At 35.0% G+C, this 17,546-nt stretch overlaps 1 protein-coding gene across 1 annotated transcript; it reads right to left on the bottom strand.

Annotated features, from left to right (window-relative positions):
• Positions 1 to 436: 436 nt before the first annotated feature.
• On the bottom strand, positions 437 to 6,822 carry LOC145799806 (uncharacterized). Its single transcript, XM_082889437.1, has 6 exons — positions 6,600 to 6,822; positions 3,877 to 3,934; positions 3,633 to 3,706; positions 3,507 to 3,527; positions 1,457 to 1,637; positions 437 to 498 (listed from the first exon to the last, which is right to left on the bottom strand). Exons 2-6 carry the CDS (start codon positions 3,899 to 3,901, stop codon positions 437 to 439), a joined length of 363 nt encoding a protein of 120 aa, XP_082745563.1. The 5' UTR covers positions 3,902 to 3,934; positions 6,600 to 6,822.
• Between the last annotated feature and the right edge of the window lie 10,724 nt (positions 6,823 to 17,546).

Below are 17,546 nucleotides of genomic sequence, written 5' to 3'. Positions count from 1 at the left end.
CTCATATCCCTTAGGGTGGTAAAACTGGTGCGGCATTTCATGGTCAAACACATGCACATATAAAAAAGTGATGCTATACAATGTGGAATTACAAATATTTATTTCTTCTTTTTCTTTTAAAGAAATAAAATACAAAGAGAATACAATCTTTACCTAGGAAAAACATCTGACATAATTAAAATAATAGAACAATAAAAATATTAAATTTATTTAATATTCACATAAAATTGAAATTCTAGAAAGGCCTTCCCTGGATTAAATTTAAAAAAGTTGACATGTAAACACAAAAGGTAAATATAACAGAAAGGTAATATTAGCAACATACTCAAACAAAACATTCAATTGCTTCTGTTTTAACAACAATCTTGTCTTATTTAAGTCAGTTTATAGTTCAAACGGTTCTCCGCAAATACGCCGGTTTTTGTCCTTGAACGATTTAAGAGAGTTGACTGGCACCATTAGAAATAGAGCAGGGTTCACAATTGTCAGTTAACATTTCTGCAAATTCGTGAATTGTTAAATTAATAGAAATAGAGCAGGGTTCACACTCTCATTCTTGAACTCTGAAAATTAGCTGAATAGTTGCGATTGAATTGTTACACCTACGGCTACGTCAATGTCACAATTGAGTTAAGAAAAAGAAAAGAGATGAACTTAACTTTTCCCCAATTTTCCAAATATTCTTTTTGAAAAATCTCACCAGGGAAAAGACAAACTAATATTTCCTCTTGGAAATGTTTCAGCCATTGAGTCTTCCCTGTATATTTCACCATCTCTGGAGCTCCCAACTCAACTAATTACTACATGGGCTGACAGAGTCAGGTTGTGGAAGCAGGGAAGAAGAAAAGAAAATGACAACTGCAGGGGTTGAAGTCCTGAGCAATAGCGCAGCCACTCGACTGCCTTGGCACACTTGTGATAAGAACAACACTACAATCGAGTTTTCAAATCCCTGACTAAATGCAGCCAACACAGCCACAGAGCTTTCTGATATCTCATGAAGTTCTGATGCTAATATATGCTAGAAGCAAATGCAATAGAAATAGATAAGCTTTCTGATATCTCATGAAGTTCTCATGAACTTTGTAATCTCAATGCAAATGCAATAGAAATAGATAAGCCTGATAAAATGCTAAAAGATAATTGATGAAGCAAAAAAAAACATAGCAATTGCAAAAAGCATGAATTTCCCGTCAGCAGCTAAATATAGTATTCCCGCATATATCACTTCACTAACAGTATAGAAAACAGAAGAACCTTTTAATAAAAACCTTTTAATAAAAAAACAATATAAATAACTGCAACAAATAACTGCAACAAAACCAAGTGGGAAAATGTCTTTGAACATAAGCAGAACTATTACAAGGCAGCACTAACCAACACACACACAACACACACACACACACAGAGAGAGAGAGAGAGAGAGAGAGAGAGAGAGAGAGAGAGACAAGTGTACCAATATTAGGGGTCATGAATGGCTGCAACAAAAAAAAGAGGAAAAATGTATTTGACAGCTCTGAAAACTTGCAGCATTCAACCAGCAAAGTCACATGTTCATCTGGGTGCATTGAAAACATTTCTGCCATCCCTCTTACAGGATCCATATTGATAGAAGATATGTGTCCATGTTCTAATCTCTGCATTAATTTTAAGATAGCAAATTCAAATATATTTAGTAGAAGCATGAATGAGAATTTAGAATCATGAATGATTTACATTCCAAAAAAAACAAGGACATTTAAGGGAAAATAAGAAGCAAGCAAGAATATCACAAAGATTGACATAATAAGAGATTATGACAACCTGCAGCCCTAAATATTTAAGCTATTGAAATCTAGATTATCACAAAGGTTCCATTGAAATCTATTTCAGGTAATCAGCTCAACCTATATTATCAAAAAAATCCCCAATTATCTCCACAAAATCTTAAGATTCAGAGCAAAAATAAAAGGATAATCTCAAAGAAATCAAATACAGCTATTCGATTATTAGATGCAACACGTAATGGTTGGTTGCTTGACGAATCCCACAATTTACCTACAGCAATCAAGAGTAGCCAACGGAGCAGCTTACCTTACAGAATAATTATTCTCAAGTTTTGCATAACAGACAATGATCTGACCTATCCAGTGGTAACAGCTGGTGCTTAATTCGGTGATAGAATTCACTATAAGCCAACACCATAAGAGAATAAAGAAAGTAAGAGAAGCAAGTCAACTACTAACTTGTGATTTAATCATTTTTTGTCTTTATTAGAGATATGGCCCAACTGATTTCAGATACATCATACCAGTGATACATTAATTTCTGCAGTGTCAATATAATAATTAACAAGCTCTGTGATCTAATATGTGTTTCCAGAATATTGATTCACAATTATAGTTAAATTTTTGTTGAACTATCATCTTTTTTGGCCCAATATTGTGTCCTATCAATCCAAATTGTCGTATGAAAATTAATGTAGAAGTTTCTTTCAGTTCAAAAAAGAACCTAATAGATCAAATCTATTCATGGGGTTAGGAAAGGGGATCTTTGCAAGTACAATTTCATGGAAGTCCTTTATATGGCATCAGAAACTCAGTTTCACATCATCTTCCCATCCAATCTACTTAGCCATGACCAGCTTTCAACAATTCAACAATATATTTTTATTGAGCAATTCAACAATTCAACAGACACATTGATGTATACAAATGTTATACATGCAGTAAAATTCGAAAGAAATAGAGAGAGTGGGAGAGAAAGAGAGAGAGAGTACCGATTAAAGTTTAGAAACAAAGTAGACTATTAGCAGCCATTGGAGCTTGAGGATCAAGGAAGAATGCCTTAAAACATTGATTTCAGTAAATGAGGATCAAGTCATAATGCCTCTCACTAAATCTCTGCAAATGAGGATCAAATCAAGTAGGAATGCCTTCAAATAATAGATTATCAAATTAAAAAAATACCAAAATAAAATGGAATTTTGAGTTTTATAACATTATATTTCTTTCTTTCCTCAAAAACTGCCTTCCACACACCAGGGGAAGGTTGAACCACTATACTGATGTTTCACCTAAATTTTTTCCTTCACCATAACAAAATTTATTCATCAATGGACTTGAAACTGCAAGATTTTAAATGCTCAATAAAACGATGCTCCTGTCACAAGGGGAGAAATTATACTGAAGTCAGGCAAAACTGAAAGTACAATAGGCATCCATGAAGTAACTAGTTAGTCTCTATCAATTCATCCTAATCGAGTTCACTAATTCTACACAGCAGACAAACCCAAAACAGAGAAGAGAAATCTAAAAAGAACACAGGGATCTATATATATACACAAATTGAAACATTGGTTGGATAGATTACAAAGATTAACAAAAAAAATGATTGAGAAAGTCAATTATCAAAACACAAATTGAAACATTAGGGTTAATACCTGTGAAATACAAGCAAAAAACACAATTAAACACTTGTTTTAACAAGATTTTAGCTTCCAAAATCTTGTAGAATGCAAGTGGTACCTGTTTTACTCTTCGTCCAATCTGCAAGTGGATTAAGTTTTTATTTGAATTGAATCACGTTAAGGAAAGCATAATTGAATTTTCTTTTTCTTTTTCTTTTTCTTGTGTAAATAGATGAAAATATACCTCCGCTGTAAATATTGTTTCAAATGAACCAGAACTGAAATCTTTAACTGGAACTTCAGTCATTTTGCTTCTTACTGTCAAATCATTCTCAAGCGACAAAACAAATCTAAAAAAAGAAGAAAGTAGGTATAGACAATGAAAAGGACATGCCAAATATTGTAATTAAAACACATTATTCTAAAGAACGCAAACAAGCATGCATATTCAAGAGAGGAGGCAGAGATGATCAGGTTAAAGCTTGCACCTTGAAACAGGTGGGCGGTAGACATGAAGGAGGGTATCAATCTCCCAAAGAGAACTTCCTGTACACATGTTGTCAATTGTTAGGCATTTTTTTCTTCTGAAAGACATATAATGCTAACAAGAAAAGAAGAAGAACAGTCAAGAAGAATGAAAATCTATACATTAATCACATAGGATATTTGCAGACTGATGAAGGCAAGACAGTTTCCAACTAAATAGTGAAATCAAACGAATAACATGGTATAAAAGGTACAAATTTGTAGGCACATAATTGTCAATAAGTAGGACTCCTGGATTTTATGTATTGAAAATTCATGATTGATACTTTCTTGAACAGCTTGGAAATTATGTGGTCATTTGAAATGATGGGTTCTACTATCTGGTCTTCTTCCTAATCCTCAGTTAGAAACCTCGGTGCTATCTATCTGATTAGGATTGCATAATTTTCTTTTTGGAACTTTAGTGGGTTTCTTGAATTAAATCTTAAAAATTATCATCCATTACTAATATAAGTTTAATCCACAGCCTCAACACAGCTTCAACAGTTTGGATGATCCCATATGGACTCAGTAATGTAGTGAGGTCTATTATACTTGTTTGAATTTTGTGGCTTCCCTTATTCATACTAAGGTTTCAAATTTTGGGCAATTTCTCAAATTTTTCGGTATTGTTTGTCACCATAGATTCATACTCTCTATTTCCCTCAAACAACACAAGGGTCTCAAATGAACTCGGGGCAGGGCACCCACAAACTGCACGTTTGGCAGTGTGTGTCGTCATGGTCATGGCCATTATTGAGAGCGTTTTGGTAGGAGCAATCCTTGTTCATCTTGTACCTCTATTCTCCTCTTCTTCAATGTGCAAGCAACCATGTAATTATGTGAGGCAGGCTTCACTACAAATTCCATTCATGTGAATAACCATGTAACCATGTAACTATGTGACACAGGCTTCATTACACTCACAATTTTATTGTTTATAGGGGAGGGAAATTGTAGACCAGATTAGAAATAACAAAACTGTACATAATGTTATGAAAGAATAACTAAGAAAACAAAAGGTTGATGCCTGAATTTGAAAATTACTAACACTATTAACAAGTATGCAGAATAAGTAACAGAAATGTCCTTTGCCTCCAGAGTTCGAGCCAACTTTTCTACAGTGATGTAAGTAAAATAATTGTACCAATAAGGAATTATAGTATCCATCAACAAAATTTCATTTGGAAACTTATATATTTATAGGTACAATATTCCCCTAAAATTTATCCCAGACAATAATTAAATGCAAACACCAACACTGCAACTGCATGTATTACCCATCGAGTCCTCAAATGAATACACACACATAGATGTAATAGCAATTAAGATTTCTTGAACTAAACGCCAAACTAGGCCAGCAAATTTTTGTTGTGTCCATTTGTTCTAATATATTTTCAATCATATAATATTGAGAAATAGAAAATCTGAAGACATTCGTACAACTAAATATACATTAGAATAAAGAGATTTGGAGACTGAATCTTAATGCTTCATTGTCTTCCAAAAGATTATTACATTCACAACTATTACTATTATTACTCCTATTAACACCCGTTTGACAAAAAATCCCAATGAGAATGGATCCATTAATAAGTGAAATATTTGCAACTCCAATTACATTAACATCTATTAAAAAGAAAAGAAAAGGCATTGTACAAAAATATGAAAAATGGAAAAAGAACCAAGTAAACGGCTTCTAAGCATATAAGCTACAAAATAGACATTGTCAATAAGTCAAAACTTGATAACAAAAAAAACACCACTTGCTTCACATGAACTCAATTCGCTTGTTTTTTTTCCCTTGAGAAACTAAACGAACCAAGTAAACGACTTCTAAGCATATAAAAAAAACACCATTTGAGGTGTAGTTGTTCAACACATTTGAAAAACTTGGCTCAAATTCTTAGGCTATTACATTATTCCCCTGCACATTTTTCATTTGTGCTTTTTTGTTTGTAATTTTATAGTTATAATGTTATCATTTTAATTCTTCTAATTTATTTATTTATTTTTCTGTCTAAAAGTCATCACATATGCATCCCTCTTTTCTGAATTACTAGGCTCCAGTTTTGGTTGTGGCTTGTAACAGTGCTAATTATCTTGAAAGGGCTCTCAAATGTATTCTAAAGTATGCTTAATATTTGTGAGCATTTTCTAGTGCTCCTGATTAATTTGCTCATTTTCCAATAAATAAATTTAAGGGTAAGTTAACAATATCTCCTTACAATTTGCCTAATTACATATTAGGCTCTGTTTTTTATTTAATAATTACATCTTTTACTATTGGTGAATGAGGGCTATTTCACAAGTACTTCCTACAAATTATCCCTTTCTTTCATTCCAGATCTGGTAAATTTCTAATTTCACAAGTTCTTCCTACAATTTGCCTAATTTACAGTTGGTAAATTTCTTTCATTTCAAATCTCAAACAAATATTTTTGAATGAGAAATCTCAGATTTGAAACATGTGTTTTTGAATAAGAAATCTCAAATCTCAAACATATTTTTTAATGAGAAATCTCAGATCTGAAACATATGTCTTTGAAAAAGAAATCTCAAATCTCAAATCTTAAACATATGTAAACCCTAGGAGAACAATCGACGGAAAGAAAAGCTTGAGAGATAGAGAGAGAGCAAGAGAGAGAGAGAATACGAAATTGAGATTGTAGACGGTGGTGCTTACCTTAGTCAACGATGCAGATGTGGTGGCGGTGGAGCTTCGAAATCGAGAGAAAGAGAACTTCGAAATCGAAATCACTCTGAGATTGGATCTGAGATGAAATCGAGCTGAAGAAGGTTGAATCGTAATCTCTGAGACTAAAGGGTTTAGAGAGAGAGCGAGCGATCGGGTGAATGAGAGATTTGCGGGATTGGTTTCTCTGAGACTGAAGGTTTCCCAGATTCAAAATGAGGCTTGAAGAGAGAGAGAGAGAGAGAAGGGTCCTGATTCTCAGAGACTATAAGAGAGAGAGCGAGGAAAAACACATTATTCTAACACATGTGAAGGCGTTCAAAAAACGACTTCAATTCCTTAAACGGTACCGTTTTAGTCAAAATAAAATGCGACGTTTATAAAACGTCGTTAAATGTTAAAAACAATGACGTTTAAAAAAATGTCGTTAAATAAACGTCGTTAAATTCTATATTTCCTGTAGTGACACATGGACACACAGGTATAGACAAGGCACACACACACGGTTTAGAGAGAGAGGGGACACACACTCAAGAGACCCACACTACACTGCTACACCATTCACACACACGGCATACACATGCATGACACTGCTACACCATTGACACACACGGTTTTGAGGGAGGGAAGAACACACTACAATACACAACAAAACTCACACACACACCCACACACCTATACGCACACATGCACGACATCCCTCTCTCTTCAGTTTTGAGTTTGGAAGAATAAAAAAAAAAAAAGATAACACCCACACATGCATGTGGTCTTTGGGTCTCTCGGCAGTTTTGGGTTAGGGAGAAGTGGGAGAGCAACATACACGATCATACACACACAGCCTGATACACAGACCATGCATCACACATACAGCTTTCTCTCCCACACGCAGCACACACACACAGCTTCATACACATCCACCCACGACACACAGATACACTGAAGACAGACACACAGAAGAGACGGCTCACATGGGTCTCTCTCTTGGATGATCTGGGTACTCTCTCTCTCTCTCTAGCCGAGACCAATATATCTCTCTCTCCCTCCATCATCACATGCAGGCCAACATATGCAAGAACACCATCCTTCCATCCATGGTGATCTGAGAGAATATCTATATAGAGAGTGAAGATCAAACCGTGGGGAGTGAGAAAGAGGTGCTGTTTGTTTTTGCTGTTTGGGACTTCACATCGTCCATTTCCGGATGATGCCGTGAGCTCCCGAAGTTGATTTAGTGGTTTACTGGAATTACAGGGATGGACCGCCAAACTTGAGTTGGTTTCGCATGGACTATCAGTATGGGCTTCAAGGCTTGAGTTGGTTTTGCTTGGGCTTCAAGTAAGTGGGTTCAATTTGTGGGTTAATATGGGTTTTATCAGTACAGGGCTTGAGTTGGTTTTACATGGGCTTCAAGTGGGCTCATTTTGTGGGCTTAATATGGGTTTTATCAACAGGTGCTTAGTTATACAGGGTGTGTTCCTGCTTCATTTTTTATTTTTTATTTTTTTTAATTTCATTTTTATTTTGAGTGTTTGTGAGAATTTTATTTTATTTCTCTTTCATTCGGATATGTAGTAATTCAGGTGTTGTAATAATCCCCCCACACCGCTTCTTTCTATCCCATTCTTTTATTACTTTCCCTAACTGTACATATATATATATATATATATCTAACATGACATGCATATCCATGCTTTCATATCCATGTTTCACGCATCTTAATCTGGCTAAATTTACATCTGTGTGATTTAATTGATTATTGGATGATTCTGATTTTGTGCGCTATCACATGTTCCTGAGATGATTCACATGTCATATTAGAAGCCGGATCTTTAGAAGTATTTCATGAGTGAATTGCATTAGGATTCAGTATATAAGATCATGCATATTTTATTAACTTTGTTTTGTAGCTGTTCGAGGGAAGTCGGTCAATCTGTGACTTTTTATGTTTTAGCATCCAATTTGTGTGTGTTTTTCTTACTATGTATTAGCATTTGACCATGAGGACAATTGCTTAATTGATAAACTGTTTGAATGCTTGTGGATGAAGGCTTGTTACTTGAATTGGAATGATTCGATGAATGTACGTTTAAGCCCACTTTGTGGTGACAAATTCACAAACTGTAAGCCCACTTGACGTGGCAAATTCAAACCCTTTTCGAAAAATAAACATTAAATCGAATTGTTTCAATTTGAGCAAACTAGTCTATACTTGTATGCTTTACATAGTAAATTTTAGGATTTACTAAATAATCAGAACATGAACATATAAAGAAAATAAAATTCATATCATGGTTTAGTAGAGGCCGATCTTTAATCGGGTGAGTGGGGGTGTTCATTATTGACCTTCCCCTCTCATACCTAAAGTTCTGAGCCAAGCATCCTTGGTTATGACGAACAGTAGCCTTGGCACGAGTCATGTGTTTCCTAATTTTTCCAAAATAAATATTAGGTGGCGACTCTGAGATTTGATGACGTAGTCCATTTATAGCAAAAGGTTTTGCAATAAAATGGATTTTCTATAAAAGTTGCCAAATTTGGACTCTCATCTATGTTTCACATTGTACTAGTGAGGCTAGATCAAAGAAATCGAGGGTCCGAACTGTTTAACGCACGGGGGTACCCCCCGGGCATGTTACACTTTGTTTTTTGGTGCTTCAGTAACACCCAATTATTTAGAGCCACCAAGGGAGGTTTAACCATCCTACCCTGGTCTCCAACAATACTTCTCCGAGTAGGCATTTCTTTAGACTTGTTCTGCATGATAAACCAATCTAGAACCCCAGGTACCCATGAACTCACTAGCTCAGTTACTGAACTAGCTCTTTCTACCTTTGAAGCCAGCTTCGAAGTTGCCTGTGGAGGTTACTACTTGGCCTTGATCTGTTGTCTTGAGCCTATTTCAGGCCTTCCATCAAGGTGGCTACCTTCTATCTTGATTGAAGTTGGTCTAGGAGGCCAATCTCTGGCTCTGATTCCATAACTTGAGCCCACTTCAGGCCTCTTCTCAAGATGATTTCCCTCCATCCTGTAGTAGTTGGGTGGTCTAAACTCATGTAGAGGTCTCTTGCCTTTGGAATGCACTTTAGTGGCTGTTGGTCCAGCCAATAATGGCTACTGTCTGGGACCAGTTAGGTATGGCCTTTTGTTGTAGGTACTGGTTGGTTTAGGACATCTCTGCACATCCTTGTTATACTGCTTCCCATCAATTGAGAGCCCTTTCAACTATTTGTAACTTAACCTGCATCTGGGACACATCCTTTGCATGACAGCTGCCTTTAAAGAGTCATCATCCAGTGCCTCCTTACTAGAGTCCTCTCTTTGGTCTGCAAAGCCCTGCCCATTCACTGGTGAACTTCTGGTATCTTTCTTGGCAGTAGTCTAGCTGGCAACATGTATCTGTACATTAAACTCTTCCAATTCCTTCAAGGATAAATTCTGGAAGTCTGACACAACAACATTGGCTGTAACTTCTCCAATCTCTGAGAATGGATTAGTGTCAATCCCCATAACTTTCTTTGCTTTAGCTAGGAATTTTAAACTCCACTTTCGAATCTGTTCTTGGATCCTGTCCCGAAAAACAATACAGTTTTTAGTTGAGTGAGATCAAGAATTGTGCCATTTACAATACATTTTCCCTTTATGTTTTTCTGGAGAAGTAATTTTAACTCCTTTTGGTAACTTTAGGAAATTCACTACAAGCAAATGATCAAAAATGTCATCTGCCTTCGTTAAATCGAAAGAGTATTTCCTATGAAGGTCTTTCTTTTTAAATTGCTGGTCTATTGTAGTGTCTTTATGAATTAATGCCTCACAGATCACAGGCTCTTTCCCTACAATCTCTGCTAAATCAATCTCATAATTAGGATCTTTATAATAAGTCTTGTATGATGCATTACTTCGATCTTGTTCTTCCTCAAGTAATGATTCGTATCTAGATACCTTATAGGTTAATTCCACTAAGTCTCGAAACTCAGTTGAGTCAAACTTCTTTCAAAGCTTAAACTTTAAACCATTTTGAGTCAATCTCACAAATTTAGGCTTTGGTAGAATGACCTTACACTTATTTCGGGCTCTTTTGAATCTGGCAATAAATTGAATAGTCTTCTCATCGGGACTTTGGCTCAACCTTGCCAAGTCTGCCATAGAAACTTCTAGCTCCGTTTGGAAGAATTGGGCATGAAATGCCTCTTCCATTTGCTACCAAGTTTGGATAGAGCCAAGTGTAAGGTTAATATACCATCCAAAAGCTGCCCTAGTTAGAGAATTTGGAAAAAGTCTCAACTTCATGTAATCATTATTGGTAAATTCACCACATTGGGCAGCGAACCTAGCAATGTGTTCTACTGTTGACTGGTTTCCATTCTCATAAAAAAGAGCAAAGTCTGGTATTCTAAACACCCTTGGGTATTCATGCACCTTATCTACCAATTCTGGATATGCCTTCCTATACACAGGAGCTTGAACCCCCCGAGCCATAGGTCAACACATTTCTCTGACAATATCAATAATTTGGTCCATAGGAACCATATTTTGTGCTTATTGGACTACCACTAGAAGAAAAAACACAGGATTTGGTGGAAAACCTTGTGTCTGCGGTCCTCTTAGTCCATAGGGAGATATATTTGGGACTGGTTATCCCTGTGATACTGGCTGCGGTTAAGGGTATGGTTGACCTTTCTGAGCCTATCCTGCGAAAGGTGCTGTAATAGAAGGAACATGTGTTGCTTCTCTTCCAGCCACAGAAAACCCTTCCAACCCCCCGGGTGTGAATTCAAACAAAGGATTAGTGAACCCCCCTGTGTCAGGTATGACTTCGAACATGAGATTTGGAAACATTCTCATGCCATTTTCTTGTGTTGGCCTAGATCTACTAATTTGTATAGCTTCGCTGTTATGTAATGAGGCATTTTGATTTACCATAGGCCTCAAAAGAGGCTCATACCAAGACTAAGATATAGGTGACAGCCTTTCATAATTTTGATTACTAGTCTGAGCATTAGTATGCCCATTACTTTGCATAGACTGTTTATCTCTAGCCAATCTTTACTGAAGAACATTTGAATTTTCCTCTATATGCCTTGTATTAGTTGGTTGATGGGCATTCATCCGATCCATAAAAGGATATTGCCCATCTTTCCATTGTGTTCATTAACTGCTGTCCCATGGCATCTATTAGGCCTCCCCATGGATTCATTGGCTGAGCAGATGGAACAGTGGATGGTCCAATTTCATGGCCTCATCCAATATTTTGAACATGCGCATGTTCTGAATTACTGGTCTGTTCGACCATAGGTTCTAATGAGATAGGTGCTTCCATAGGATGTGTTATCACATTATCCTCTAGATCAGGTACCTCTACCTCTCCTTCTACACCTTCTTCCAGGCATTCATTTTCTCATTGTCTCCTACGTCTAGCCATTTCAATTTGTCCCACCGGGCGTGCCAAAAAATATATATTGGCTTTTTTGACTTTCGAAGGTTGGTATTGTAATTTTAAGCATGCTAATAAGGATCAATCAGTCCTTATAGAAGATTAATTGCCAACCAATTATCAGACGATTGTGTTTTAGTTCTTTCAGCCTCAATGAAGAGGACTTTTACTGGTGGCTTGTTTAGGAGAATTTAGTAAATAACAACTAAGTGAAGAATAATTTCAGAATTTCATTAAGTAAAATGAAAAACTTACAATGATCTGACCCAGCCTCGTAAAGGTTTACATCAATAAGCTATTTGAAACTGCTCCTATGAATGAAGTGCAGTACATGAAGTTGAAGTACAGAAATGTAAAGAACTGTAAAAACTGGAAAAGAAAATAAAGCAAATAAAACTAGTTTTTGATCTGAGTCTGGATCTTCTTTTCTAGGGCTTTCTCTGCTATTTATACTTCTTAATGGTAACCGTCGAAGTGGGCTTCTAACCATCGAAATGTTCCTTCATGATTGCTGAACATGCTCTCTCACAGTCAGTCTCACTACGTCATATTTGCAGTTAGGCTTCCCTCCTAATTTTGAATTTGAACCTTGTGAGTAACCGTTAGGCCACATCACTTTATATCCCTCGATTATTTCAGTGCTACGCAGACCCATTATTACCAATATGGGTTGACATGTGTCTGACTATGGTTGACAACTTGTATTAACTCCCCAAATTACCCTTTTCATGTCACGTGTTGAATTGTAATTGACTTATACAAATTATACCGCCAACACACCCATGAGCCAACAAGTCATTTGCAAGCGTAAAAAAAAAAAACAAATGGTACTACACATAACCAATGAAAGAATCACGAAGATCAAAATGAGTAGAATTGAGTTTTTTTCCCTGTCCAAATCTAGAGAAGATCTAGAGCACTACCCATTATACTATATTATCAGCAAATCAAGTAACTGTCAAAAACAAAGAAATGACAAAAAAAAGATATACAATTTTTTATCACAATTTTTTTTAAAAAAAATAAATTATGAAAGGCCCCATATCAAGAGTATGCTTTAGGCCATGAAAATGTCAAAGTCGGCCCTATTAATTGTGTGGTGACGGTGGTGGCAATGACAACAGGGATAGTATTGGAGTAGTGGTGGTGATGGTGGTGCTGATGATGTTGGCGAAAATGGTGAAGACGTGAAGAGGGAGAAGGGAGGAAGACAATAATTAAAAGATAAAAGATGACACATCTAATATATTTTATAATTTTATTTATGTAAAGCATTTATAAGTAACATCATTACCTAATATTTTTTCCTTGACAATAGTGACTGAGAGGGAGATTAATGATATAGAGTTATGCCGGACAGATTTGGACCGGACAGAGTTATGCCGGACAGATTTGGGCCGGACAGAGTTATGCTGGACAGGCGCTGGGCCAAGCTGTATGGCCCGGCCGTGAAGAAAGCTGCTCGGTTAAGGCAGCGCGTGGATCGAACAAAGCTGCGAGGATCCGTGGTAATGACGCCTGGGTACCTATTTGCTCGGCAGGTTGGTTGGCCGCGGACAAGCGTGAGTTGTCCCAAGCTCGGTTATGTCGAGATGCCGCCGAGTCCGGTCCCCATCTGAGCATAGCTGTTGGAATACTTGGGCAAGAAGCGCAGCATGGCAGACGATGGTCGAGATGGTACTGACCGGCTGCCGAGCTCCCAGGAGAATGGGAGGGCAGTTGGGTTAGGTGGTGCCCAGCAAGATTTGTGCTGACAGATGGGATAGCAGCGCCACGTGTCGAGAGACGAATGGGAGTAGATTTGGGGCGCAGAAGGTATAAAAGCGAATCTGCGCCCCCCATGCGTGATGATGGACATTTGGTGAGACATACACTAAATGCTCAACACTCTCTCTTCTCTCTATCTATCCCCTAGTGTGTGTTCTAGCTTGACCGTCGGAGGGATTTTCCGGCCACACACCGCCGGGTAGCTCACCGCCTTTGTGTACGCAGGTGATCAGATAGAAGCGGATCTTGGAAGAAAGGAGTACGGGCTTGCCTGAATATCTACTCCCCGTACAGTGACCATTTGTATGAGTGATTTTATGGTGGAATAATGGTGACAAGAATGATGGTGGTAATAATGGTGACGACATTGGGGGTGATGACAATACATCTCAATAGTGATATGTGTTTGGTTTGAGTTTTTTGAATTAATTTTTTTTTAAATTAATTTTTTAGTTTTTATGTTTTTTTGTTTTTAGTGAATATTTTTAAAATTTTAAACATTTTTTTTTACTTTTTTAGATGTATTTAAAAAGTAAAAAAATTGTGAAAAAATATTTTAAAAAATTAATAAATACATAAAAATATATATATAAAAAATGTACTGAATTCTCGTATTTTTTTTTTTATATATTTTTGGTATTTAGTGAATTTTTAAAAGGTTTTTTTTCAAAATTTTTTTACTTTTTAGGTATATTTATGCTAGGTATGTCTAAAAATTAAAAAAATTACTTAAAATATTTTTAAAAAATCAATAAAAACAAAAAAAGTACGAAAAACAAAAAAAATAAAATTTTCTGAAAAATATTTTTTTGAAAACTCTAACTAAGCAAAGTGTTGAAATTAAGCATTTAACCTTTAGATTTAAGTAAAAGGTCTATGATTTAAAACTTTAGCCTATTTTTAAAAAAGTGTTTAAATTTTTCAGATGATACGAATTATAATTATTAAATAAATTTAATTTATTTTTATTTGATACATTTATATTTATGTGCTAAATTGATTTGTAAAACACCTCCCACCTTCTTTCCTCTTGCCATGCTAGAATAGTCTTTCATAATTGCGACCGCTCCATGTGTGCTTCCCTGCAGTTCAATTCTATTTTTCTAATGGAAAATATTTGGTGGCTATAAATTCTGTGGCTTAAATGACTTGAAATTATCAAAACGATGTCATTTTGCGTCGTTTTGCACCCAAAACAACGTCGTTTTGGGTGTTTTGAGCCATTTGAGTCACAGAATTTATAGCCACCTAACATTGTTGTTTTCTAATAATATTTAACTCCTATATCTCACTAATATTTTACTAATTTAAATCACAAAATCTTCAACTTTACCTTAGTCATTCACATTTGGCATTCAGAGATTCAATTATTTTTTAAACAGATACATTTACAATTACAGTGGTGTTACATGCACTAATTAATGTACACATTAGTGTAATAATATTATTATTGACCACATTTATTATACAAGTTACAAATAACTAAAACTATACAAATGATATCACATCATCTGTTAATACACTAGTATGTACATTAATTAGCACATATAATATTATTCCTACCATTAATATTTAATCATTTATTATTGCCGAATTGTTACAGTGTGAACAAAATCATTCACGCTTACCAATTGGAAATAAATCCATATAGAATAGTCAAATGGAAAAACTTGAAGAGCGTAGCCTTCTTTAAGTATAGTTGTCCAATTGTTGAGATTAGTTAGTCTCAAGTTGGTGCTAGAGTTTAAATTTAATGGCTTTAAAAATGGGATACCAATGAACATGGGATCACACTTCCAAGGATGAAACTTCAGTGGAAATGAGAAATAGTTTAAAATACCAACAAAAATACAAATAAGATACCATAAGTCACTTTTACTCCTTCTGTGTTAAAATAATGGTCCCTTTTGAGCATTCAAAAATTTTTTTTTTTTTATAGTACAGCTATTATATGTTAAAAATATTAATTTTTCAAAATTATCTTAGTACATTTTTTTGAAAATATTAATTGTCATAATTATACTTTTTGTATTATTAATAAATTTAAAAGACGGGTAAATAGTAAATTTATATTATTTTATTTATTGATTTTTAAAAAAGAATTAATATTTTAGAATAATTGTCATGCCCCAAGTTCCGTGACAACGCCGCACTCGCATACTCATTTAAATGAGTATGCAAGGTTAAGAGTCCAACATATAACCAACAATGTAAAATACTCAAATTAAATCCTTAATTATCATAATGCTAAAATCCATAAAAATAGATAATTTTTATCATATGAAATTGTCCACCAAGTCCACTAATATAATCCACTAACAAAATAATAATCCAAGTACTTAAATCGTAGTCCTACTCTCGGCACTCCCACAAGTAAAAAACCCCCCCGCAGCTCTACTCCTCAAAATATGAAAAAAATAAATAAACTAAGGATAAGCTAGACAACCTAGTAAATAACCAACCATCACTATTAGCTGGATCATGTATACAAAAAATAAATAAATAAATAAAAAATAGTCGATAACTAATAAATATAATTTTTGCTACAATTCAATAAATGAACAATTATTTGTAAGATGGTTTCATAGTTAAAAATAAACAATGTACAATACATTTTAATTGAAAAGCCAACAAGATAATTCAAAGTAAAATTCGTTGTTCAAATCGATGATTCGATATTAATATGGTTCAATGATTTGATTCACAAAACCCAAGTCTTAGTGATTACGGTCATTTAAGCCGTGACAAGGCCTAGAACCACATATAGGCCAGCGGTAAAGCCCCAAAAGAAATTAGTTTATGTGCCAATAAATAACCCCCATTGGTTAGGGTCCAAATTGTAGTCAAACTAGAGTGATGTTCAAAATTCAAACAATACACAACTTTTAAATAAAATATTTGATATTTTCAGGATAAACATTTGGTACAATTTTCAGAATAGTTTCACAAAATATTCAAATAATTTTCATAATAATATTCGATATTGTTTTATACTTGACCTATATTTTATTTTAAGAGAACATGAAGGCTATAAATAAATATTTATAATTTTTAAACCATTCAGTAGGAATAAAAATGAACCAACAATGATAGAGGGTTACTTACCTCAAACGCTTAAAATACAATATTCCAACACCAACTCCAAACACTCAGCTCCACCACTTTAATCACGCAAACCTAATAATTACAGCCTTAAATAAATTAATATTTTTGTATCTTTCACACATCCACAAAACCCACTGTATGTATGAAGAGCTCAAGAAATACCAAATCAATTCTCCAAATTAATAGTCAAACACACCTTATCTAATATACCAAACTCTATTGTCAAAACCACACCCATACAATAGATTGCACTTTTACCATCAACCTACACAAAACACTATACGCATTGAACCATACATACATTAGGCGTCCCCACAGGTTTTCTTTTCCATCACCTTTAGCATGCCTACTGATCTATTTACATATAATAAACAATGGTGTAGAAAGGTACCTTAATCAATGAGCATCAAGAATGCTCTCCTCAATTCCTACCGCCGCTTCCCTCGAATCTTCTGCGTAATTGATAACAAAATAATATAAAACCTTTTCTCCTCTCCTTTTTCTTTTTCTTTTTCTTTTTCTTTTTTTTTTTTTTTTTTTTTTTAAGGGTTAAAAACCTAATTCCTAAGATTACTAAATTACCTATACAATTTATTTTAATGATTAATCTATCCAAAAATAATTCTATAAATAAC

This window comes from Camellia sinensis, chromosome 9 (genome assembly GCF_055761805.1).
Source record: "Camellia sinensis isolate YWXY chromosome 9, ASM5576180v1, whole genome shotgun sequence".
In the NCBI taxonomy this organism is placed as follows: Eukaryota; Viridiplantae; Streptophyta; class Magnoliopsida; order Ericales; family Theaceae; genus Camellia; species Camellia sinensis.
Note: the sequence above shows the minus strand (reverse complement) of the source record. Positions and strands in the feature narration are given on the sequence as shown.